General features: G+C 40.4%; 1 protein-coding gene across 3 annotated transcripts in view; it reads right to left on the bottom strand.

Moving 5' to 3' along the window:
• ST6GALNAC3 (ST6 N-acetylgalactosaminide alpha-2,6-sialyltransferase 3) overlaps positions 1–25403 on the bottom strand; it is a 543469-nt gene that overhangs the window by 281887 nt on the left and 236179 nt on the right. For all 3 annotated transcript variants that reach the window (XM_077771085.1, XM_077771086.1, XM_077771087.1), the window contains exon 2: positions 20049–20243. In XM_077771085.1, coding sequence (XP_077627211.1) covers positions 20049–20243 — 195 coding nt within the window. The remainder of the gene's footprint in view (positions 1–20048; positions 20244–25403) is intronic.

Here is a 25403-nt window from a genome sequence, read left to right as displayed (position 1 = left end):
TAAAGCAATAACAACAAAGAGAAATTTGAAAGAAGAAATCTTCAGAAAAAGTAAAAGCAAGGATTGCCTTGCCCATTATATAATAAACACATGTAATTCTACCAGGTGAAATCATCTTTGAAGGTAAGAGATAGTATCTTATTAAACTTATGAATAATAAATTAAATAATGAATAAATTTATTCATTAAGAGTCAGTAATGCTTAAAGTTGCAGGTTCAGATTTTTAGATCATTGCTAGGGTTCTTCCACCTATGATCTTAATTGACTTCTCTATGTCTCAGTTTTCTAATCTATAAAATGGGAAAACACTGTGTACCACATAGCATTGTTCTGCATAACAAATGTGTTGCTATATGTAAAACGCCAGTAAGCACTTGATAAATGTTAGCTACCATAATCATTTTCATATCTTCTCTATATGTCCTATTGCATCTGACCCACCACTGAAGTACTGGTCAACTTAATTTGAAAGATATTTTAAAAGTCTTGGGAATTTTACTATGTATTTATAGACAAGGAGTGAAGCAAAACATGGATAAGAAAGGACAGCTAGAGTCACTGGGGAGTGAGGCAGAAGATAATTGTTTCACTGACTTAGATTAATACAAAAAATTTTAATGAAGGTTTTGATAAATTGATGGATATCAACTCCATAATTGGAAATTATGAGAACTTTAATGATATTTGAACTGAATTATAGAGATAAAAATAGACTCTTAAGATTAGCAAGGACCTTGGCAAGCACCTATCTTTTAAAAATGTAAGAAATATTTAGCAGCATCTCTGTGAGTCTTGGTATGAATACTTCTAGTCATGAGACCCCATTATTTGACAAGATAGTACATTCTAGCTTTGAACAGTTTCAATGCCCAGAGAGGTATTACTTACATTGAGCTCAAATCTGCCTTCATACCTTCTGATCACTGGTTCTCCCTCCTGTGATTTTTATAAAATACAAATCTTGCTGAGCATTTCCACCCATTGAATGTACTGTAATAAAGAAGAGCCACATCGCTGGATAAAACCTATCTGGTTTTCTGTTAGGGTTGAAATAAATACTACACCGAAATTCACACATTTTAAAGTACTTTTGGATGTGCTTCCTTCAGAGTAGAGGTACTAATACGGGCAGGAAGAGAATGGAAGGGACTCGAGATATAAAGAGGATCCTACCTTTAAGTAGCTTGCGGTTAGAGAGAGAAGTCAGCTCTGCACACAAGTGCTGGCAATAAATGGTTATAGATACTCTGATAGAAATATGCAGAGGCTACACAAGGAACCCAAGCACACTGTGAAGAAGGAGGTTATCAGAAAAGGCTTGAAAGCTGAGTAGTTCACCAGGTAAATGAGGGGAGAGGCAGGCATTTGAAAATTCAGAAAGGTATGACATATACTGTGTATTTTGGAATTCAAAGTGATTCAGCACAGCTGAGGCACTGAGCACCATGGGGAGTGGGGAGCATGAGAGATAAGCCAAGAGATGGGCGGATGTCATTGTCTGCTGACCGAGCAGTCTTCACATCACAGGCTCTAACCATAACCAACCACTACTTCAAGGACTGCCATTAGCCCTGAAACACCTAGCACAGCCCACACATGGTGAAAATCTGACTCCTCATGGCCTGATTTCTTTCCAAGAATTGGTATTGACTCGGTTCTATAGAAGGCAACTTGGAGCCCAGGGAAGTTAAGTACCTCATCTCAAATCTGAATACTATGGGGACCAGCAAAGGAAAATCAATCTCACAATCTGCCGAGTCCCAGCTTTTCCAAATGTTCCTGTGTCTCTTTCATGAACTAAAAAGCAAGAAAAAAGAAACGACTGGATGAAGAAAGTGCACCACATCTCCTAGCTTCAGTGACGAGGAATTGATGGGATACAGGCTCCAGTTGTTGGTAGATTAGTGATGAGTCCCCCAGCAGAACATTCTAGTGGGTTCAGCTCCCACAAATCTGAGCCAAATGCCTTGTTTTCCCTTTGGGGATCCCCATTGTTATTAAACTGAATACGCTCCATTAAAAACACTGAGTTGGTGGAAGGTACTCTGCCCACACTAATGCACCACCAACGAATTAACTCCAGGTAAGGAAAACTGTAAGTACAAGGAAATTTATAACACTAATGACTTTAACAAATTTGCACTGATTAACAGGATGCCATGAACTGAAATCCTCGTGTTCCAATCAATCTCCCAGAAAACTTCACAAAATTACACTTACGGGAAAAAAATCCATGAGATATTCTAGGCCGGGCTCTTCATAAAAAGAGGGACTAATTGGAAAAGACATGATACACTGACAAGCAGGGTGATTATTAGCTAGTAATTCTTAAGTTACTAGTCTTTTTAGTAAACAAATGTCTACATTTACATTTACATTTATTCCCCATAAAACGAGTCTCTGACACTCTTTCAAACAAAGGCCCACCTGAGACACATACTCATCAGTGCAAAGCCTTTCCTTATCTGTAGGGGGTCATGGGGAAGATACAATGATGGGGGCATTTCCATGCTAAGACTGTTTTCTAGATTGGGAACTTGCAAGCAACTGGCGAAACAAGTTAGATGAAGAATTGGTAGTAATCTATCCAGCATTTAAATCGACAAGTTGAAGAAAACTTAGGAGATGATGGTTATGAATAAGAAGTAAAGCTAATGAAGGAACATTTAAGCGGAAAAGGGGAAACAATGGTTCTATCCCATCATTACTTAGTTGAAAAATTAAAGACACCTTTGGGGGCTCCTGAGTGGCCTCAGTGGTGGGGGTCTGACTGTTGGTTTTGTCTCAGGTCATGATCTCAGGGTTGTGTGATAGGGCCCCATGTCAGGCTTTGTGCTGAGTATGGAACCTGCCTAAGATTCTCTTTCTCTGTCTCTCTCTTTCTCCCTCTGCCCTTGTCCCCAGCTCACTCTCTAAAATAAAAATAAATAAACAGATTAATAAATAGATAAATGAAAAATAAGGCTTTGGATGGTTGCACATGCACTGAGTGACTGCAAGTAGGAAAACATCTGGATACAACCATCTGGGTATCTGTTTGCCGGATTAATATTCCATTCAAGACAGAATAAGCTTGTTCTCAGAAGCTACAGAAAGCACCCACTCCGTTTTCAGTCCTGTGTTCCAGTACTTGTTAACAAGCAATCTTTTCCTACATCAAACTATGTGGTTGTCCACTTCTGCTGCTTTGGTCCAGTGACGCCACTACAAATCTGAGTGACAACATTCCATAACCATCTTAACAGGGTCTTATTCTAATGGAATGGCCAAGAGCCTCAAGTCACCATTAACGCTATGCTAAGTATCATCTACTAGTGCTCTGTATCTATATTTACTTTCTGTGCTCTTCCTCTATCCTGCAGCGCAAAGGCTGAAAAGCTATGTTTCCCAGGCTTCCTGATCACTAGGTCCTTGATGGCATTTATACCCTGCCTATGGAATGCACTCCTGCAAGATTTGAAAAGCAAAGGAGAACGAGTTCAATCTTGCTTTGGCGCCTGAGTGTGGCTTCTGACAACTGGGAGTTTTCATGGCGTTTTCACTGACTAGACACCATATCTGTGATGTGGGAAGCACTGGCACTCCCAGTAACTTCCTGCAGTTATCTGATCCTGAGTAGGTTACCTGAGTTCTCTGTTCCTTGGAGTACTCATCTGTAAACAGTGGGATGATAATGATATCTATTGCATAGAGTTGCTTTAAAGATGAAGTATCTGGAAAGGAGGTGTTAGGTATTATTTCTGCTGCATATAGCCACTCAGAAGAATGCCTAACAAAAAGAAGTGCTCAGGAAGGGTTAGCTAAGATGATGAAAATAATTCGAGACTGAAAGACTGTAGCTGGTAAAGGAAGAGGTTTAATGTCAGAAGACAGGACAGTCGTGTGGCATTTAACAACCTCTCTGTGCTTCCTTTGTTTAATGTTCTTAATGCAGAGGGAGAATATATCAAGTTCACAAGATTATTTATTAAATGGGAAAATAGGTCTATAAACTTTGTGAAGCAAGAAGGCTTATACAAATGTTTATCAATATTAGTTACAATAGAAAGTGCTGAGGCATTCATAGGAAGAAATCATGACTTCTAAGGAGAATCAGGCAAACCACTGTGGAGGAAATGGCTTTTGGACAGGGCTTTGAGGGATGGATAGATTTTTTTTTTTTAATGTTTTATTTATTTCTAGGAGAGAGAGAGAGAGAGCGTGAGCAGGGGAGGGTCAGAGAGAGAGGGAGTCACAGACTGAAACAGGCTCCAGGCTCCGAGCTGGCAGTCAGCACAGAGCCCGACGCGGGGCTCGAACCCACGAACCGCGAGATCATGACCTAAGCGAAAGTCGGACGCTTAACCGACTAAGCCACCCAGGCGCCCCAAGGGATGGATAGATTTTATAGAGAGAAATATGGCAGATAGAAGCTTTCCAGTTTGAACTAAGGCATGAAGGTGAGAAATTGAAGAACCAATATAAAATGTTATTCTTCTAACATCTTTTTCTAGCAGTTATGCCACATACGCTTAGAGAAACATTTAAGCAAAGGAATTCTAAGTGGAACCTCCTAATTGGCTTTCTGCATACTTAGCATCACTTACAGAAAAAAAAATCTAGTTATGGGGGCAGGATGCATCCAAAAGAGAAAGCTCATGGGCATGATTATGTAGCCTACAGAATTGAAGATGCATTCCTCTAAGTTAAAAGCAAAAGAGAAAAAAGAAAGCTTCCTACTAGCAGGAAAATGTCAAGGTGGCTCAGATGGTGAATATTATTCTGTTGCCATGATTCCTGTGTTTTGTCAGCATAAGAATTTGTAACACAGGCACAACACTCACTGAGGAGATGAATGACCTCATGTTAGGTGACTCCATTCCCAATCTCTAAGTAGCAACAACAACAACAGGCTGAGAGTGGGTTATTTATTGAAAGGGAGAATTATAATGATGCTGGTTTCAAGAAACTAATAAGCAAATTGACCACATACCCCTGCAGTAAATATGTAAATAAATAAATAAACAAACAAACAAATAAATAAATGATTCTGGAGATGATGAGGGCAATTGGAATTAGTTCCTATTCATGCTCCCACGGGTATCAAAGACAAATCTGCCTCTCTGAAGTAGATGTTTAAGAAAGAAATACAAGGGCTACTTGGCATATAGCTCAGCACCTAAAACTGTGTCTCATTTTTCATTCTCAGTAGATTTCTGACAAACTATACGAATTGCCACCTAATTTTAAATCAAGAGAATATATTACCATAGACCATGAGCTCTTTAATTTGGGAACATCAACATCTTCACTCTGAAAGGCTATCCTGAACACCTCCTGCCTGAAAGCTCATATTACTTCAACAAAACAGGATTAAAAGGCTCAGCGCAGCCCACAATAAAAGTTACCAGCCATACTGCTTTTCAAACGGGGCTGAAATAACTTAACAAAACAGCACTGTTTCTTTTGAAAACTATAAGGAGAGAAATAGGAAGTCGATTCATCAGCAAGACAGCAAGAATGGTGGCGCTCTGGTTGTCATGCCTAGAAGTGCAATAGAGTCGAGTCAGGAGGAGAGCTTTTGTACTCAGCCCAGATGTGGACTACAACGAGATACCAGTAACTAAAAATCTCAACCCTTATAGTCATCATCCAACTCAACAAAAGCAATCAAGACCAAGTCACATGTGAGAGATGAGAGATTAGGCAATTGAACGCCGAACAAAGGAAATAGGGGGCCAGTATGGAGAACATGTCAACATACTGGATGCTCTTGATCGTGTGACTAAACTTGGGGCTCTGGAATCCAGAGGCAAGACTCAGCCCTGCCACCATGAGCAAGTATGACTTGGAGCAGGTAATATAGCCTTTGTTAGTCTCAATTTCCACATCTACAACATGGGAGAATAATTTTACATAACCCATATTGTGAGATATTTTCAAATTCACTGATTCATCAAAAGCCCTATACATTGTTATGCTTAAATTTCTGTGTTAACTTGGCTGAAACATCATGGTCAGATGTTTGGTGAAACGTTATTCTGGATGTGTCTGTGAAGCTGTGTTTGGATGAAATTAACATTTAAATTGGACTTTGAGTAAAGCATATTACCCACCATCATGTGGGTGGGCCTTACCCAATCAGTGGAAGGCCTACTAGACCAAAGGCTGACTTCCCCCAAATAAAAAGGAATTTTGTCAGGAAGCTGTCAATTCAAGAATGCTAGCCTACCCCATCATATTTTGGACTTACCAGGCCTCCACAATCACATGAGCCAATTCCTTAAAACAAATCTGTCTCTCTCTATATACACCTCCTGTGGTTCTGTTTCTCTTAAGAATTCTGACTAATGCATACATTATGAAAAAAAGAAGAAGAAATTAATCCATAAAGGTGGTTCAAAATAAGAAAGTGCCATCTTGATAAATTTCAAGAGAAAAATCATATAGTCATTTCAATAGATGCCCACAAAGCCATTTGACATAATTCAACATATATTGATATGATTTTAGAAAAATAATTCTAAAAACTCTTGGATTCTTACTTAATATAGTAAAGAAAACCAAGTCAGGTCAATTTAATACTGAGTGATCAAAGTTAGAAGCACTCTTTTTAAAACTCTCTTTAGAAGCTGTTGTCTACAATTGTTTGATAAGCTCTAGTTAATGCAATAAATATTGAAAAGAAGTGAGAAAAACAGCATTTAAGAACACTGAGATTGCACACCAAAACAATCCAGAGGAAACTTCTAAAACTTAACTAGAAGTCACAGAAGAATTCAATATAACAAACAAACAAATGTGAGACAAATATATAATGGGATTCCCAAAACAAAAAAAGGATTAGAGAATAATGTAATGATAAATGGTTAGCAATGTAAAAAATATACAAACTTTTATACACACCACAATTATAACTTCATAAACATGATTACATATAGAAAAAGAAAAATAAAAATAAAAGACTAAATAAAAAAACTAACGCATAACAGGATAATTAAATGAAACTACTTCTGTCTCAAGGGTTTTGGGAGAAACCACAAAGACCGGAAAAATACAGTAATAGGTGCCCAGTACTTCTACATACTAAAATTAGGGGCAAAATTACCTATACAGGACATCTGAAATTTTCTCACTAGTTCAGGGAGCATTTGCCTATCTCTGGTATATATAAGACATACGAAAGAGGCAGTTTTTGAGGAAATAGTACTCCCTCTACTCATCCTCAAGATGTACATTTTTTCGGGGCGCCTGGGTGGCTTAGTTGGTTAAGCGTCCGACTTTCGTTCAGGTCATGATCTCGCGGTTCGTGGGTTCGAGCCCCGCGTCGGGCTCTGTGCTGACTGCCAGCTCGGAGCCTGGAGCCTGTTTCAGTCTGTGACTCCCTCTCTCTCTGACCCTCCCCTGCTATGCTGTCTCTCTCTCTCTCTCCTAGAAATAAATAAAAATATTTAAAAAAAAAGATGTACATTTTTTCCATAGCAGAGATGTGACTCTCTATATAAATATTACCTATTATCACAAGAAGCAGTGCGTGTGGTGGTGAAGAACAGAGGCTCTAAGCCAGGGTACAAATCTCAGCAACTCCACTTAAGGACAATGTAACCTTGGAAAAGTTACTTATCCTTTCTGAGCCTCTGTTCCCTCATTTGCAAAATGTGATAACACCTAATTATTAGAATTATGAGGTTTGAGTAAATTCGTGTATGTAAAGCATTTAGAATGGTGTCTGGCACAGAGTAAGTACTATATGTGTTGGCTTATCATCATCATCATTATTATTCCTGTTATGTTATTGTTCACATCTTCTGGAGACATACTGAAAACATTGTCTTAGGAGTTTTGGGAAAGATAACTGAAAGATATCTAAGTGTCTTCAATCTAATAAACACTGTTGAGCTTTATTAAGAGTTTTTGGAAAAATGCAATACCATACCGAACCATCAAAAAGTTATTTCCTTGTACCTTTCCTTCATAGGAATTCTACACTGCCAAAAGTGGGTTGCGTTAACACTAGAGGAAACTGCCTAAGTGTACAAGTACAACTAACAGGAATTTAAAAGCTCAGATTGATTTCCAATGTTCATGGAGGAATCTTCGAAGAATCTGAATTTCCTAAGATTTTTAAGGACGACAGGAATTATTTCTAGAATACTCACTTTTTTTTTCCAAAAGTATTTCTTACACTCAGTATAGAACATTAAGACAATGATGTATTCATAATGCATTTGTCTTAAACATCCCTTCCTATAGGGCTAGAATAGTATAAATTTCAAATTGTTTTGAACCACCTCTTTCTGTGGTCTTTCTCATCTCAGCTAATAGCAATTCCAACCACCCGATACACAGGATAAAAATCTAATGCCATTAAAAAAAAAAAAACCAATTCCTACTACATGGCAATGAGAAAGAATGAAATCTGGTCATTTGTAGCAACATGGATGGACCTTGAGGGTGTTATGCTGAGCGAAATAAGTCAGGCAGAGAAGGACAGATACCATATGTTTGCACATATAGGAGGATTAGAAGGAACTTAACGGAGGAGCATGGGGGAGAAGAAGGGGGGGAGAGATGGTGGGGGAGAGGGAGGGAGGCAAACCATGAGAGACTATTGAATGCCGAGAACAAACTGAGGGCAGATGGGGCGGGGGTGGGGGGAGGGGAAGAAGGATGATGGGCATGGAGGAGGGCACTTGTGGAGATGAGCAGTGGTTGTTATATGGAAACCAACTTGACAATAAACTATTAAAAAAAAGAATTATTGGGGCACCTGGGTGGCTTAGTCGGTTAAGCGTCCGACTTTCGCTTGGGTCATGATCTCGCGGTTCATGGGTTCGAGCCCCGCGTCGGGCTCTGTGCTGACTGCCAGCTCAGAGCCTGGAGCCTATTTCAGAGTCTGTGTCTCCCTCTCTCTCTGACCCTCCCTGCTCACACTGTCTCTCTCTCTCTCCTAGAAATAAATAAAAAACATTTTTTAGAAAAAAGAATTATTCTATATTGACCAGAACAATAAACATGTTGACTGGGGAAAAAAAAAAAAAAAAACAATTCCTTTTTGTAGAACAGTTTTTATACTTACATAAAAATTGAGAAGACAATACAGAGTTCCAAATACCCCATATCCAGTTTCCTTTATAATCAAAATCTTATCTTGGGGCACCTGGGTGGCTCAGTCAGTTGAGCATCCAACTTCAGCTCAGGTCATGATCTCGCGGTTCATGAGTTTGAGCCCCACATGGGACCCTGTGCTGTCAGTGCCAGAGCTGTCAGCACAGAGCCCGCTTTGGATCCCCTGTCCCCCTCTCTTTCTGCCTCTTCCCTGCTTGTGCTCTCTCTGTCTCTCTCTCAAAATATACATTTAGAAAATCTAATATTAGTATGATACTAATAATTTATTATAATTAATAAACCAATATTGATAAATTATTATTAACCAAGCTCCATGCTTTATTGAGATTTCCTTAGTTTTGACCTAATGTCCTTATTCTTTTCCAAGAATCCATCCAGGATATCACATTAGAGTTAGTAGTCATGTCTCCTTAGGATCCTCCTGCCTTTGATGGTTTTTCAGACCATCCTTGTTTCTGATGACCTGATAGTTTTGAGTAGTACTGGTCAGCATTTTGTAGAATGCTCCTTAATATATATTTGTCTGGGGTTTTTCTCATAATTAGACAGGAATTATGGGTTTGAGAGAAGACCATAGAGGCAAAGCGTACATACTACCAACGTGATTTATCATTAATGATGTTGACCTTTTCACCTGGCTGAAGGTGTTTGTCAGGTTTCTCCACTGCAAAATTACGACTTTGTCCCTTTTCTAAATTGTACTCCTTGGGAGGAAATCACTATAGGCAACCCACACTTAAAGAGTGGGAGAATACTCTTAAAATATTCCAAACAGGGATACCCGGGTGGCTCAGTCAGTTGAGCATCCGACTTGATTTGAGCTCAGTTGATGATCCCACGGTTCTGGGATCAAGCCCTGAGTCAGGGTCTGCACTAAGTGAGGAGCCAGCTTCAGATTCTCTCTCTCTCTCTCTCTCTCTCTCTCTCTCTCTCTTTCTCTCTCCCTGTGCCCCTCTCCCCCACTTGTTCTCTCTCTCTCTCTCCCTCTAAAAAAAGGAATCAATCAATAAATGAATAAAATACTCCAAACAATATATTTATCTAGATATTTTAAATTCTATTTTTTTGGATAACAGAAACAGCTCTGAAATGTTTCACAGATGGATACTGCTTTAAAAATAAAATACTTCTAGTAATTTTTTCTAGTAATAAATACAATGCATGCTCAGTGTAGAGAAACTAGAAAGTATGTTTAAGAAAAAGGTCCCCTAAAATTTACCATGCAGACATAGATCACTACAGGTAATATTTTGGGCTATTGTCTACAAACCTTCTTTCTAGGTCTATACTTCAAGAGCTGAAACAATCAATCCTCTCCATAAACTACTCTATCTCACTCACCACCATTTAACATTATGAAAAATTGCTCTGTACTCTTTTTTTTTTTTTAATGTTTTTTTTATTTATTTCTAGGAGAGAGAGAGAGAGACAGTGTGAGTAGGGGAGGGTCAGAGAGAGAGGGAGTCACAGACTGAAACAGGCTCCAGGCTCTGAGCTGGCAGTCAGCACAGAGCCCGACGCAGGGCTCGAACCCACGAACCGCGAGATCATGACCTAAGCGAAAGTCGGACGCTTAACCGACTAAGCCACCCAGGCGCCCCTGCTCTGTACTCTTTGACAAAAAGTGTTTTGTCTTTACCAGAGCCTAGCATAGTGCCCAGCAGGTAGTGCATTCAGCAAGTGTGATCCAATGACCTTTCTGGCTTGATGAACTGACGAACCCTCTATGAAACCATTTACTGAAATTTGTTGACCAGTATGATCTCAGTCTCTGCCTTTGCCCTCACAGGATAACTCAAGTCACTGGCACAGAATCACTAATTTGGGGCCTTACAAAATTAATTAAATCAGTAAAACAGTATGTAGTCTGTAAGGACTGAAAGAGATAATGGCATGTGAAGTGCTTAAGTACACAGGTCCACGGTCCTTTACCCCGAATGCCTTGAACCGGGTACATTTTGGAACTGAGGATTCTTCCATGGGAGGAGGACAAGAGAGCAAATGGACTGTTATTATGTAACACCACAACTAGGTATAGGGAAATATGTTATAATCGACCGATATCTTTTACAGCAAAGCATGCAAATAATCACAATAATCAGACTGTTTCCCTGTGTTGTATAATTTTTAATCGTACATTTTAAGACTCCCTTGAGTCTGAGTTGAGGGAACACCCTCCAGAGGTCCCCTTTGCCCCAGTTTATCACTAGTTGGAGATGAAATTTGGGGGTGATTTCTCATCTTGCAGATTTCCTAGAAAGGTAAGTAGTAAAATTCAAACTAGAAGACCCCTAGGGAAGAGGTCTAGCATTTTGAATTTCCAGGGATAATTTTTTATTATGCAGGGACCAAAGATATAAATAAGCCTCCTTATTTGCTCTCTGTGTCAGTTTTCAAGTTACTTTCCTAGCCTCCCCTTTCACTAGGGCAGAACTCGTAAAGGCCCAGCTTTAGGTCTGTGTGTGGAAGGAGCCATGGGGCAGGGAGGGCTCTGACTCTCTGCTTTCCTGGACCCAGGCCTTGCCTTCTATTCCTGTAGGGTGGATACTACACATTCACTCAGTTGTTGATGCTAATAAAACCCCAGGAGACCAGACACCATCAGTGTTCATGCTTACCTCTCTTTCCATTCCCTCTCAGTTCCGGGTGCCTAAAGGTTTCTCTTCTTTCTGGCAAGGCCAGCTGGGCATTAAATAAGGTATCCTATTTTATCCAGCAAGTGCTGGTGTTCCGGCAAGAGAACTGTCAGGTATCTTAGTTCACCATATTGCCAGACCAGAACTCTTAATTTCATTTTCCTTTTAAACCAACAATCCATATTAAATACTAAACTTTTTCTATTAGCCACCTTGCTCAATTAACCAGATAGGCCATTTCCCAAGCCTTTTGGGATAACGTTTGACACAGGAGCTGTAGAGTTACTTTTTAAATGAAAATTCTTTAGTAAATACCTTTCTTTTGTAAGTAAGCCTTCAAAGCCTACTCTGAAAAATCATTAGGCTGGAGAAATCACAACCTGATGCCATCTACTTAGTGACAAATTACCTTCCAGATGTTGAGTGCAGTTGTCTAATTGAAATTACTTGAACGTCCTCTGCTCTTAACAGCAGTGGAATAAATCTGTTGTGCTGAGTTCATAGCAGNAACGCCCTTTAGGTGGTATTGTTCCGGGACACTTGTAACTGTGTCTATCTCATTCTCTTGGTGAACCCCAATTTTAGTTTTTCTTTAAAGTGTGGTTTCTTGGGGCGCCTGGGTGGCTCAGTCAGTTAAGCGTCCAACCTTGGCTCAGGTCTGTGGGTTCAAGCCCCACATCAGGCTCTGTGCTGATAGCTCAGAGCCTGGAGCCTGTTTAGGATTCTATGTCTCCCCTTCTCTCTGCCCCTCCCCTGCTCATGCTCTCTCTCTCTCTCTCTGTTTTTCAATAATAAATAAATGTTAATTTTTAAAATAAATAAATAAAGTATGGTTTCTTGCCGATCCTTAGCATATGGCCTGGAGCTGAGCAAGCGCTTCTTACATATTTGGTGACTGACTAATGCTCATGGTGAATACTGGATGAGTAGTTTTTGTGCTCGTCATTCTGTTGGGCTATTAGACGGGACTTGAGAAAGCTGAACAAAAACCCTTACCATTGGTGTGTGGTTCTATCAACTTTTTCCACTTTTAAATCAAGGTGCTTTTTTGTGGGTGCCGTTTGGTGTTTCTTTCTTTCTTTTTTAATTTTTTAAAAAACTTTTTTAACATTTATTTATTTATAAGAGAGCCAGAAAGAGAGAGACACAGCGTGAGTGAGGGAGGGGCAGAGAAAGAGGGAGACAGAACTCAAAGCAAGCTCCAGGCTCTGAGCTGTTAGCACAGAGCCCGATGCAGGGCTTGAACCCACGAACTGCGAAATCATGACCTGAGCTTAACCGACTGAGCCACCCAGGTGTCCCTGTTTTGTGTTCCTTTGCTTGTCACAAATGAATTTCAACTTCTAACAGGTCCCTTTTAAGTGTGTTAACATGGCAGTAGGCAAAATGGGCATTTATCTACCTAAGGTTTGATCATGAATAAAATTCCCTGTATCTTCCTGGGGAACCAATTACTACATTGAAAACTGTGACAGTAATGGATTTTTCACCAATAACGAATATGATTTGTAAAGTGAAAATCAATCTATTTTGAGTGATGATGCCTCACAGCAATAGGGAAGATTTCATCTGAACAATTATAATAAAACTATATGATGTATCAGTTGAGTAAGACTAGAAATTCAGTAAGTAATCAGTCTTGTCTGGCCATTTTCTGGCTTGATGACCTTGGGCAATTGTGACCTTCACTCTCCTCCCTCAAAAGAACAAGCTAGTTTCTTAAACTAGTTTCTTAAACGTCTGTCCCTGAGCAGGAAGATATACAGCACACATCTCTGTGGACACCTGAGCTGACTGACTGACTGACAGACATGTCTCCTTGTCACAGCCTCCCTGCGTTTTGAAGTATGGATTTGGAAAGATAGCTCCTCTCATCCTGTAAGCAACACCTTGTTTAACGATGACTTTCACAATGTTTGGTTGCTGTTCTTGTAAAATAACTATAAGGTATAACATACGTATCTGCTAGGACTCAGGTTGCAAGTGACCAAATCATAGTTCAAACCAACACACATAAAAAGGAGGGATTTATTAGCTCATATGTCCAAGCCACAGAGGAAGGTAGACTGGCTTCAAGAACCCCCGGTCTCAGCACTAGAGTATTTGTTCATGCTCTGGCTTTAGCCCTGTAACTGATCTCTGCTTCTCTCAGTGTCTTGGTCTCGTTATCTCCAGGGAACACAGCCACGGCCACCTACAGAATCGCATCTCAACAGCTCCAAACCAAAGGAAAGAGCACAGCATTACCCAGAAAAACAATAAAATCTGGGAAGAGTTCAAAATGGCTCATCTTGGGCCCTCTGTCTATTGACCGATTACTTGATTGGCCAGTCACTAGCCTGAATTTTCTGCTCTCCCCTGTCATCAGAAGGGATGGATTTTTTCTGTAGTAAAGGGGCGGTAGAGGGTAGGCAAGCACAAGAGATACCACATACACCTAACTGGCTAATCATATATTTTAACCATTTTACTATGTAGTATAGTATATATGCATATAGTCTGTGTGTTTGTATTTAAGAAAGTATAAATTGTTTTGTGAGCATGTGTGTATATATATACTGCACGCATGTAAGTATATTTATTATGTATGTGTTTTCTGTATATAATGTTTCATGAATATGCATAGATGAATATAATGTATGTGTTACTGTTTGGTCAAGTATGAGTGTATCTTTCCCCTTTTCCAGGACCCCATTTATGATGGGGTCCTAGATCATCATTACACCAAGGAATCCATTTTCTATCTTCTATTCCCTACAGTAAGTTGTATTCCAGGCAGAGTGGTCTACTTATTGTCCCGAGATGCATCTGATTTCTTCCTCTGGAAAGTCAGAGGATCATGCAGGCCTCTGGCAGTGCCTCAGGGGCCTCTTGGGCATGGGGTACCATATTCATTTCAGGGGTACTCCATATATGGTTTTCAGGATAGCAGTACCAAAGTAAGAGCACTCTAAGACTGGGTAACTAGGGCACCTGGGTGGCTCAGTCGGTTGAGGGTCTGACTCTTGGTTTCGGCTCAGCTCATGATCTCATGGCTTCGTGGATTCAAGTCCCACATTGGGCTCTAGACTGGAAGTGCAGAACCTGCTTGGAATTTTCTCTCTCCTTTTTCCTCTCTCCCCCCCATTCATGCTGTCTCTGTCTCTCTTAAAATAAATAAACTCAAAACAAAACCAGACAAAAAGACTTGTTAACTAGCCAACCAAAATGAGGAGGTAAGAGACTAGCAACAAGGGTAATAGAATCTGAAAGAGGTAAGGAATGGATCAATGGAGTGTGAGGCAGTGGTGATGATCCACGCAGATCTTAGGAGTTTACCTTGACTTTTGGTATAGTACACTTGGCCAAATGGAAGTGGTAAAAGCTGAAGGAAAATGGACAGTGTCTATTCAGAACTTTGAATCTTGCTCTCTTTCCCAATCCTGCTCTCTCTCCTCTCTCCATCCCATCCAAATCCTTCTCCTAGGCACATGTCTCGCCTCTCCCACAAAAGGCAGTTACGTCTGTCCCTCCCATTTGGCACTGGAGCATAGGTTGCCTTGAGATGCTGGCATCGTTTGGGAATTGCTATTTCACAGCCGGACTGTGAAGAGAAACATACTCTCTTCTCCACTCAGTATACATATGCCCTCATACTTAGGAAAAAGAGAAATTATCTTAAATATGATGCATCCAATATGCACATGCCAAATAAGTAATCTTTATGATATGTTAATTTAGTTGTTTCCTTTTCTATAACAATTTAATAGTTGAAATTTCTTTCACTTTATGATTACATAAATGTGAATATTCAGAATTTAATTAACAATTAAATTGATCAGATTTAAACTTTTGGAACATTTGCATATAATTGCTCTTGATATACTTATGTAAAATCCAAAGCCTATATTCCCAAATATAGAAAGCCTATTCATGTCAGCTTTAGTTACATGTGTACATTTATTTTAATTTGTGGAGTGTGTGCTTTTATTGCCAAGAAAGTCAGCTATGTTCCTTAATTGTTGCTATAACCACAATTCAGGAAATTCTATTGCAACATCAATATGTTATGCACATCTTTAATTAGGCTAGTGCGGCCTGTCTGTCACAGCAACTGATCCTAAGTATTCATATTTAGTCTACTTGAGGCTTTAAAATGTTCTCATTTTTAAGAGGCATATTTTGGCCTCATTAAATTGTTAAGCAAATCAATATGCAGCCCTACAACTTGATCACTACGCTCCAGAAATCCTGTGTCTCTTTACCTAGCACATCTTTAGGTACCTGAAAGGGCACTCTCCCATAAATACCAGAAATCCTCTGCAGCTCTAGGATGTTATATTCTCTTATCAGATGTGAGGGAGACATCTGTCACCCCTACCAATCACCAGGAAGATCAGGCTGGGCATTCTATTGATTGTCAGAGCTCCATCCTCTTATCTAGTAGTTAATGCAAATAAGTTGCAGGTTCCTTGCTCTAAGCAATGTCTTCACACCAGGTCACCCAACAAAAGAGACAACACAATGGCTAATTCCTGTGGTCTAGAAACTAAACAGAATCTAGCCTGAAGTTCATTTTCTTTCTCTTTCCTCAAAATCTGCCCTGATTTCAAAAAGGGAGAAACAATGGCTGCCTTGAAGCAAGCCTTACGGTATCTTAGTCTTTTACACCTTCTCTATCTGCCACAATTAATTAATTTAAAACAAATCGTTAACATTTGCATTAAGGAGAAAGCAAAGTTCATAGGTTATTGCCGAGCAGAGATATGGATTTTTTGGAAACACTGGGTGTCACAGGCTTTTTAACCATGTCCAAGGTCAAATGATAATACAACAACTCTGCCATAATGCTAGAGGTGGGGTCCCCCAGAGCCAGTCCTATTAAAATGCAGAGTTGCTTTACTAATAACACAGTACTGATGGGGAAGGGCAAATCTGAGCAGCTAGTGGGTCAGGAATTAAAGTATGGTGGATGCAGGGGAAGTGTAGGGCCCACTACAAAACTTAAGTCTCCCTGGGTCCAAGCTTCAGTTTGGAACTACCTCATGGTTACACGTAAGTATCGATGAGGAATCCTGGGTTCTGTGGCTAGCAAGGACTTTTAGAACTCCAGCCCTCACCCAGTTAGCTGTAACTCATTTTACTTCCCTGCTTCTCAAGACCTCCCCTCCCCCAAAGATAAGAACTGTAGCCTGCAGTAAGAAAAAGAAGGGCCATGGGACAAAGAAGGGGGGTGGTGGAGGCAATCACCAATTGCATTATATTTAGATTGCCATTGTTTTGCTAGGACTAGCATTTTAATTCTTTCAATTTAACTTCACTAGAATAGTCTAGCTTTCAAAACGTATTCCTTTTTATGGGTCCAGATCAGGAAAAAAAATACTACAACAATTTAAAAAACAAGTGGGTGCCTGGGGGCCTCTCAATTTGCTGAGTGTCCAACTCCTGATCTTGGCTCCTGTCATGATCTCATGGTTTGTGGCTTAGAAGGATTGAGCCCTACATGGGTCTCTATGCTAACAGTGCAGAGCCTGCTTGGGATTTTCTCTCTCCCTCCCTGTCTGCCCCTCTCCTGCTTGCACTCATGCTCTCTCTCTCAAAATAAATAAATAAACTTTAAAACTAAATACATATAAAATATAGGCAAGTCCATCTGTTTATCTTTCCTGTATCCCTTGTACTTTTACTTCTTGTACTTCCCTTGAGAATAGGTCACTTAAGAACTAGGTGAATTGATAAAATCAATCCAAGCTTGAACAGAGTATAAATTACTCTCTGTGAGGCCTTCAGGACAGACTGTCACAGATTTATAAGACTGCCTATACTTCCACTTGTGCCAAGCCAAAGGGACCAGAGTTCATCTTATTTTAAAGATAACCAAAGAATCAGATTTTGCTCCCAAGCACTCCTGCTCTCTCCGATGTCCACTAAATCTTCAAATTCTGCCATTGCATCCCCACTTTGTTTTAGAGAGTAGTGGAGAGATATTCTTTCTTGTAAACATTTTCACTCATAAAAAAAAAAAAAATTTTTTTTTCACTCATAAAACTTTTGTTTAATGGCAGCAATGTCCGGGAATAAAGCCATCATCAGCAATAATCATGTTTGTAGATGTTCTAGGTCTAGAAATCACTGCTGGCATGTCTACGTGTTTAACAAAATTCTTGGAAGTCTGGCAGTTTCTAGAAAGCTTGTGCTTTCTTCTGAGAAACTTCTGAGAACACCTCAAGGACCAAGATATTAAAATAAACACATCAGGGGCACCTGGGTGGTTCTGTTGGTTAAGCGTACGAGTTGGGCTCAGGTCATGATCTCACGGTTCATGGGTTCAAGCCCTGCATCAGGTTCCGTGCTGACAGCTCAGAGCCTGGAGCCTGTTTCATATTCTGTGTCTCCTTCTCTCTCTCTCTGCCACTCTTCTGCTCATGCTCTGTCTCAAAAAAAAAAAAAAAAAATTTCCCTTTTTACTTCCCCCAAAACTAAATAATAAAATAAAAAATAAAACTATACCAAATTTCAAAGGGTAGCCTGGTTGATGTGGTTAATTAAATAATTGCATCCTCAGGTCAATTTTCCAGTAACAGTCCAAGATCCAATACATATAACATATATCTGTTTATAATTTTACATATATGTGTGTGTGTGTGTGTGTGTGTGTGTGTGTATACTTATTTATTGAGAGAAGGAGTATGTACAGATGCACGTGCAGAAGCAGGAAAGGGACAGACAGAGAGAGAACCTTAAGCAGGATCCATGCTCAGTGTGAAGCTCAACACGGAGATCGATCTTACAACAACCTTGAGATCAGGACCTCAGCCGAAATCAAGAGTTGGATGCTAAACTAACTGAGCCACCTAGGTGCCCCTAATCCATTAATATTTAGATAAATGACAAGGTCTTTAGTATGTGATGGGATTTCCCTCACAAGAGTAATTCATGAGACACATATTTCATGTTTCATTTTCTATCTGTGATAGGCCCTTGTGAAATGGCCAGCCCAATCCAGTAATAATAGAATATTCAATGACGGCCAAAAAGTACTAAAGTACCAAAAGAAGAGACAGAGAGAGTGAGACTGACTATTCTCTAAGAGATACATTTTTATATAGGTAATTAATTTATTAGGACACTCAACAAATTCAAGGAATGGACACTTTAAAAAATTGATTTTAAAACAGTTAAAGGATAAACATCAAGCAAAGCTCCTAAGAAGTTATATGTTATTAATGGTGCCTTTTTCTTTTTACTATAAAGGTCTAATAAAAAGCCTGTAAATCCTACAGATACAGAAACAATTTTAAAAGAATCAAATTAACCGGAAGCAGTGACTCAGGTATGATATTGCCTATACAAGGGGACAGACCCAGCCAGCATTCAGTATCCCTCCCTGGATGCTAAGGATAACTCTCAGGACAAGAGCAGAATTCTACACATGAGTTTCCTCTCTAGTATCTTGACAAAATGACCTGTCAATGGGATCTTCCCAGTGACGTAGATATACTGATGACTTGTACCCTTGTCCCCAAAAACTTCAAACAGGCTTGGACTTTGCATCTAGCAATATTAACCTCAAATTTATCGCATTCTATAGAAACAAATAGTAAAAACAATGCTATTAACCACTTCTATCCACTTCCCACATTTTGAGAGGTTCATTATTCTTTACTTCACTCCAAAATGCAAATCTCTGCTTGCAAAAGGGCTACTAGAAAAGTATATTATACTTTCTAGTTGTTTATATACCTCCAGCCTCTCCTGTACTACCAACTGGCTACAAAGAATTAGAGGTTCAGTGATTATAGGATTTAAATGATTTTAACCCCTCTACATTTGGAAACTCTTTAAATCCCATTATCCTGGCAGCCACGGAGAATTTTAAAATCAGCTTGGCCTTTCTAGCTCCAGGTCTAAGGATTACAGAGTTTTAAAGAATATAAATGCTTCTCTGCAGTTCTACAAAGAGCTGTCCCCAACCAGTTGACCTCCAGGAAATAAAGCCAGCCAGTTCTCCAGCTGGTAACTGCTGACCAGAGTTTTGACATAGAAAGATATGTATGTTAAACCACCAAGAAAACAAGTAATTGCCTCCTCAACTCCACATGAAGCTAGAGAATCAGAAGATTTGATGTAGGAGGGGCAGCAGACATTAGACATGTGTCAGCATGTCACAATGTCTAAGAATGAGAAAACAGGAAATGTCAGGGACTCAAAGAAGCTTGGAGGGCCAGAGAGAGTAAGTTCAGTGATTGGAAGCCATCTTGCTCCTAAAGAAAAACTGTTACCATGGATACCCATGAATCCTAGGAAACCCTCTGAGGTCTTACCTCTTGTGTTCTCACGTTTACGTATCCATAGTGAGTTCGAAGGGGCCGCCTATATGTGTAGGAGAATGGTATCCATTTTGTGCCGGGCTGTCCAAAGCAGTTTAGCAGCAGTGGGAAATTGACTTCATTTACAAGGCGCACAACCAGCAGGAAGAGGAATGCTGCTACGAAGCTCACTGCAATCATAGACTTTCTCTATAAGACATTAAAAAAAAGAATGAATGAATGAATGATTTTCAACCAAAAGTAGTCACAGAGGGAGACCCCTTTATCTCCCTCTCTTTTTCTTTCAAAAGGATAAAACGACTGTGTGATTTAGGAGGTTTCATTTGGAGACAGAATATCATCATTTGGTGACCAGGTTGCTGTAGTGCGCCTCTGAGAACCAGCAGAGCAGCCTTCTTAGATTATCTTTCCATTCCATGCCTACCCTTCCTTACTGCCCCAGATTCCTTGACAACTTCTATTCAATTTTTGAAAAGCAAATGAGACATTCCCAGCTACAGGAAGCCCTTCCTAACTGTTCCATCCCCTCCCACCACCATCCCTTCACCCCAACCTACCTATCCTAATAGAGTCCTGCCACTCCCCTACCTCGAAGGCACATCTATGGTTGCACATTTTTCATTACATAACTATTTATATGACTTTTCCTCCATCTAATTGCAAGTTCCTAGAGAACCGGAATGGACTGTCATACTGCTCTCTGTATCCTAGGTCTATAACACAGCGCCTTACATATTGTAGGCACCCAAGAAACAGTTCAGTGAATCAATGAATGGATTTTTCCCATCCTGTAGACAAATTATCAGCAATTACTTTGTTTCTATATCTAGCACCCGCTACAGGCAGGAAGCTTCCTGTGCTGTAAAAGGCTATGCAAAAGGAAGACTCAAAAAGTTAACAATAAAAGTGGGGGGAAAAAATCCATGCCAAGCAGCGTAAGAACATCCCCCTTAATGTGTTGCCATGGAGCAAAAGCAGGAGCAAATGCATCTGACTGGGGTGAGGGAAAGCAGAGATGTGTTTGAGATTGAGCTGGATAAAATGCATGAATTTTAATCAGTAGAGATACTTTAATCAGCGAAGCTCTCTAGGTAGAGGGAACAGAGCAAGAAGGCCAGAAACATGGGGCGATACATAGCTGCCTACTGCTTTGTCTTCCTGAGGCGCAGAGGAGGAGAAAAGGCCAAAGACAACAAATGATAACTTTAGGGACTGCCTGAAACGCCAAGCGGAGACGTCTACTGAGGGTGGTAGGTGATGGAAAACCATAGGAGGTTTTGTTTGTTGCTTGTTTAATTTTTTAAGGTGACTGCTACAAGTTATAATCAAGCATCGCTGTTTCAGATGTTTTGGAGCAGGGTGGAAATAAAGTTAGGCAGCAAGTGAGGGGCTATTCCGACTGGTAGGACAAAAGTAATGAAGGGTAGAAACTAGAGCAGTGGCAAGAGGAACAAAGGGAGAAAAAGATACGAGAAACTCAGCTTAGGTGGTAGGGAGAGGACATGGCTCCTGCTTGGCTAGAGGTGCAGATGGAATTTTTTTTTAATGTTTTTTATTTATTTCTGAGAGAGAGAGACAGCGTGAGCAGGGGAGGGTCAGAGAAAGGAAGATACGGAATCTGAAACAGGCTCCAGGCTCTGAGCTAGCTGTCAGCACAGAGCCCGACGCGGGGCTCGAACCCACGAACCGTGAGATCATGACCTGAGCTGAAGTCGGACGCTTAACCGACTGAGCCACCCAGGCGCCTTCAGATGGAAAATTTGAGGTCAGGTTACTGCAAGAATACTGGTCATATCAGGAGAACCAGAGTGGTCAGAGCAAGAAATGATTTAACAGAGTAAGAAGATAAAGCCCTTGGCTTCCTAAGTCCTACTTTCCATTCAGATGGTGGGTCATCTGAATGGAGCCCCCCAGGAGTCAGGTGGAAGGTCACATCTAGGGCAAGAAGAAAGAGCAGGCACAGAGTAGACAGCAGGAACAGCCATGCGTTGAAGTCCAGGGTGAAGACACAATCAGATATTCCTCCACAAAGCTGGGCTTGGCCCTTGATTCTTCTTCAAACTTAAGGGATGCCAGATAACTTTCCAGGAAGGACTGGATATATGTTGTGTTTCCAGCTTACCACTTCTTAGTGAAAGAAACTTCTTTTTTCTCTTCACAGAATGTCTCAAAGGAGAAAAGAAACCCAAAGCCAGCCCCCTGCTCCTCCATGGCCAGGATCACAATCTGCAAGGACAGGAGAATAAAGCTTCCAAAAGTCAGAGACCCCAAAGGAAGTCTTAGCTCTTGCTCAGCTCCCGTAATTTGGAAAAGCCCCGTCTGTCTGTCTCGCCAGCCTAATTTTCCAATCACCTGAAAGTCCCTTGAGTTCCGCCTTCTCAAAACCCCTTATCTCACCACTAACTACCACAGCCTTACCTCATTTAACCTTCTAATCATGAAAAACTGTTTTAATTTGCTCCTCTGTGGAATCATTATGTCCACAACATTGCAATGTGTCAAGGTAACAGCTTAAATGAGGTGATGGATCTTACAAGTTTAAAGGGACATAGACCAGAACAGATGGCTAAATAAAAGCAAAGGGGCCAGTCACCCATTAAGTAAACAGGTAAGAACCTTTTTTATCACCATCCAGTAGCTTGTTGCAAAACAGCAGTTTTCTTTGAAGGAGACCCAGATGGGATTTGTGCCTTTGTCTATTCCAGAGCCCTGCATCGCTCTCTGGTTCTATTGGTTGCTGCATTGCATTGCATGGCTGGGGGTCTGGGGACAAAGCACAGAGGGCCTTTCTGCATTCGCTGATCTCGCATAGCCACACATACATAATGCATACATGAGAGGAAAATAAATCAACCATTTTGAGAGCAACTTCAAAATGGAATGAGATCACAGTTGTAGAAGCCTGCTCCCTAGTAATCCATGTCTGCCTCCCATGTTTCATCAAAGGGAACCAAGTAATGAGCACAGAGAGGATGAGGGGAGCAAATGGAGAGTGGAAGCCAGACAGACTCCTCTGTGCTTGACCTGGAATCATATTCTGCAGCGGGCAGAGGAGCTCCTTTCATAGCTCGGGCTCTGCCTGGACCTGCTTCTTTGCCTTTCTTTATGTGGCAACGTTCTTGTTTAACATGAAAGCCTTCTCATAGTGCGGATATAAATCCATCCTGAAATTTCACTAGAAAAGGTATAATTTCAAACACATCCTGTATTTCAGACAGCAAGGACAGCAGGACACAACATTGATGTGCATCCTTCTAGCAGTCATTCCTGCCAAATTGTGACCTTGTGCTTTAACAATTACAATAAAAACAGTGGGTGAGGCTTTTTAAAGTCTACCACACTGGAAGGCAGTGAGGATGTGTGTGTGTTAGGGGATGAGGGATGGGGAGTTGGAGAAGTGACAAAATACTAATGTGGATGATATATATGAATGTATTTACTTCTTCAAGTCACATGTGCTCATTGACTCCATACTGTGTAGACTTGGTGAGGTGCTGAACAGGAAAAATAAAACCATAAAAGACAGACCATGCTTCCAGAGTCATACCTGAGTATTGCTGGCAAGTAAACAGAAATGTATAATGCCACCTATCAAATGAGGTAGTGGAGGTACGCACAGGGCACTGTGCCAGCCCAGAGGAAGTGGGAAAGGCTGTGCATGGGACAATCCAGGGACTGCTTGTTTGGGGAGGCAGTATTCAAATGGAGTCCTGAAGAATGAGGATGAGTTAGACAAGTGGAGATGGGAAGGGCATTGCAGCAGAGGGAACAGCACAGACTAAGGCCTCAAATTGGTCAGAAATTTGCAAATCATTTGGTAAAAAAAGTACATAGACTGCATGTGGGGGAAGATGATGGCAGGGAAGCAGACAGGGTACAAATCATAACACAAAAAACAGTAAGCCAGACACATTCAGTCAGAAGCAATTATCTGCCCCATCCATCTTACATTAGGGCAATGAAAGGATAAATGCATAAAAGTGCTATGTTTTATAATTCTAAACATTCTTCACTTTTCGATCAAGTGAAAATGTATCAATCACATCACCTTATTTGAAATTGCCATCCACGTTGCCTTGTTTCCAGTTACTTCAGTTTTTTCCATCAGTGGCTTGTTCTAGCAATTGTTTTGAGTCCATCAACACTCAGCAAAGTAGAAGGCTGCCTATTTACATGTGTCCTATGTGTAACAATCTGTGGATGGCAGTGTTCACTGCTGCCTTTACTGAAGTAATCTGACCCTCTCCTAGACCCAACAGCCAGCAACTAGGTGAGAAAACAACAGTAAGTACTCATCAAGTTTATAATGTGTAACACTCAGTCTGACAAACTCTTTATACTCCAAATAACCGGCATTACATACAATAGGTGATTCCTCTAAGATCAGAAGTATGAATGTTAGGGACATCTGGCTGCCTCGGCCGGTAGAACATGTGACTCTCAATCTCAGGGTCAGGAGTTCAAGCTCTGCCTTTAACATGGAGCCTACCTTAAAAAAAGGAAGAAGAAGTATGAGCTTTAGATGATACATACGATGGGTGGAAAATGCAGAGCATAGTTCTGGCACACAGGGAGTACTCAAAAACGGGAGATGTTACCATGATGATGTAAATACTAATTACCAGAGCCTTGTTGGCCATTAGCCAGTTGGTAAGAATTAGCCAGACCATGTGAATGCATGAAGGAAGCTTGGATATCCTTTTCTCAAATATTCCAAGCAGCTGCACACCCTTGAACTACTCAGTGCAACTTATCCACACAAGCTCTGAGAGAATGTCACTGTGCCCAAATAGATCTGATGAATTGCTTTAGCAAACGCTTTCTCCTTCTTTGTTCCTCGTTTTGGGCAAGTCTGAAGGGGCCTTTAACAGCTGAGACATTTAGAATTTAATCCCCTCTGTGCTGCAAAAATATGCATCAAAAATGTGGCATTCCAGTTGCTTGCTCTTTAGAGCTGTAATATCATTCATCAGACTTATAGCAGAAATACCTATTTCAAAATAAAATCCACAGAGAATTCACGATTTAGGGAGAAAACAATTGCCAATATTCGTACCTAGCAAATTTGCAAGCTATATTAATGTTTGTATGTTTTCATTCTTTCTACCACAGAATTATTACCCTTTAACCTCAGGATAAATCTTTACCTTTTAATTTAGCTAGTTGCTAGATTTTTTGTTTCTTTTTTTGTAAATGATAAACAATAGCATAAAGCTGTATTTTTTTTTAATTTTTTTTTAAATGTTTTATTTATTTCTGAAAGAGACAGAGAGAGACATTGTGAGCAGGGGAGGGTCAGAGAGAGAGGGAGACACAGAATCTGAAACAGGCTCCAGGCTCTGAGCTAGC

The sequence above is a fragment of the Crocuta crocuta genome, unplaced genomic scaffold (assembly GCF_008692635.1).
Source record: "Crocuta crocuta isolate KB4526 unplaced genomic scaffold, BGI_CrCroc_1.0 scaffold125, whole genome shotgun sequence".
NCBI classification, from domain to species: Eukaryota; Metazoa; Chordata; class Mammalia; order Carnivora; family Hyaenidae; genus Crocuta; species Crocuta crocuta.
The sequence above is the reverse complement of the archived record's forward strand: the minus strand, read 5'-3'. Positions and strand labels throughout refer to the sequence as shown.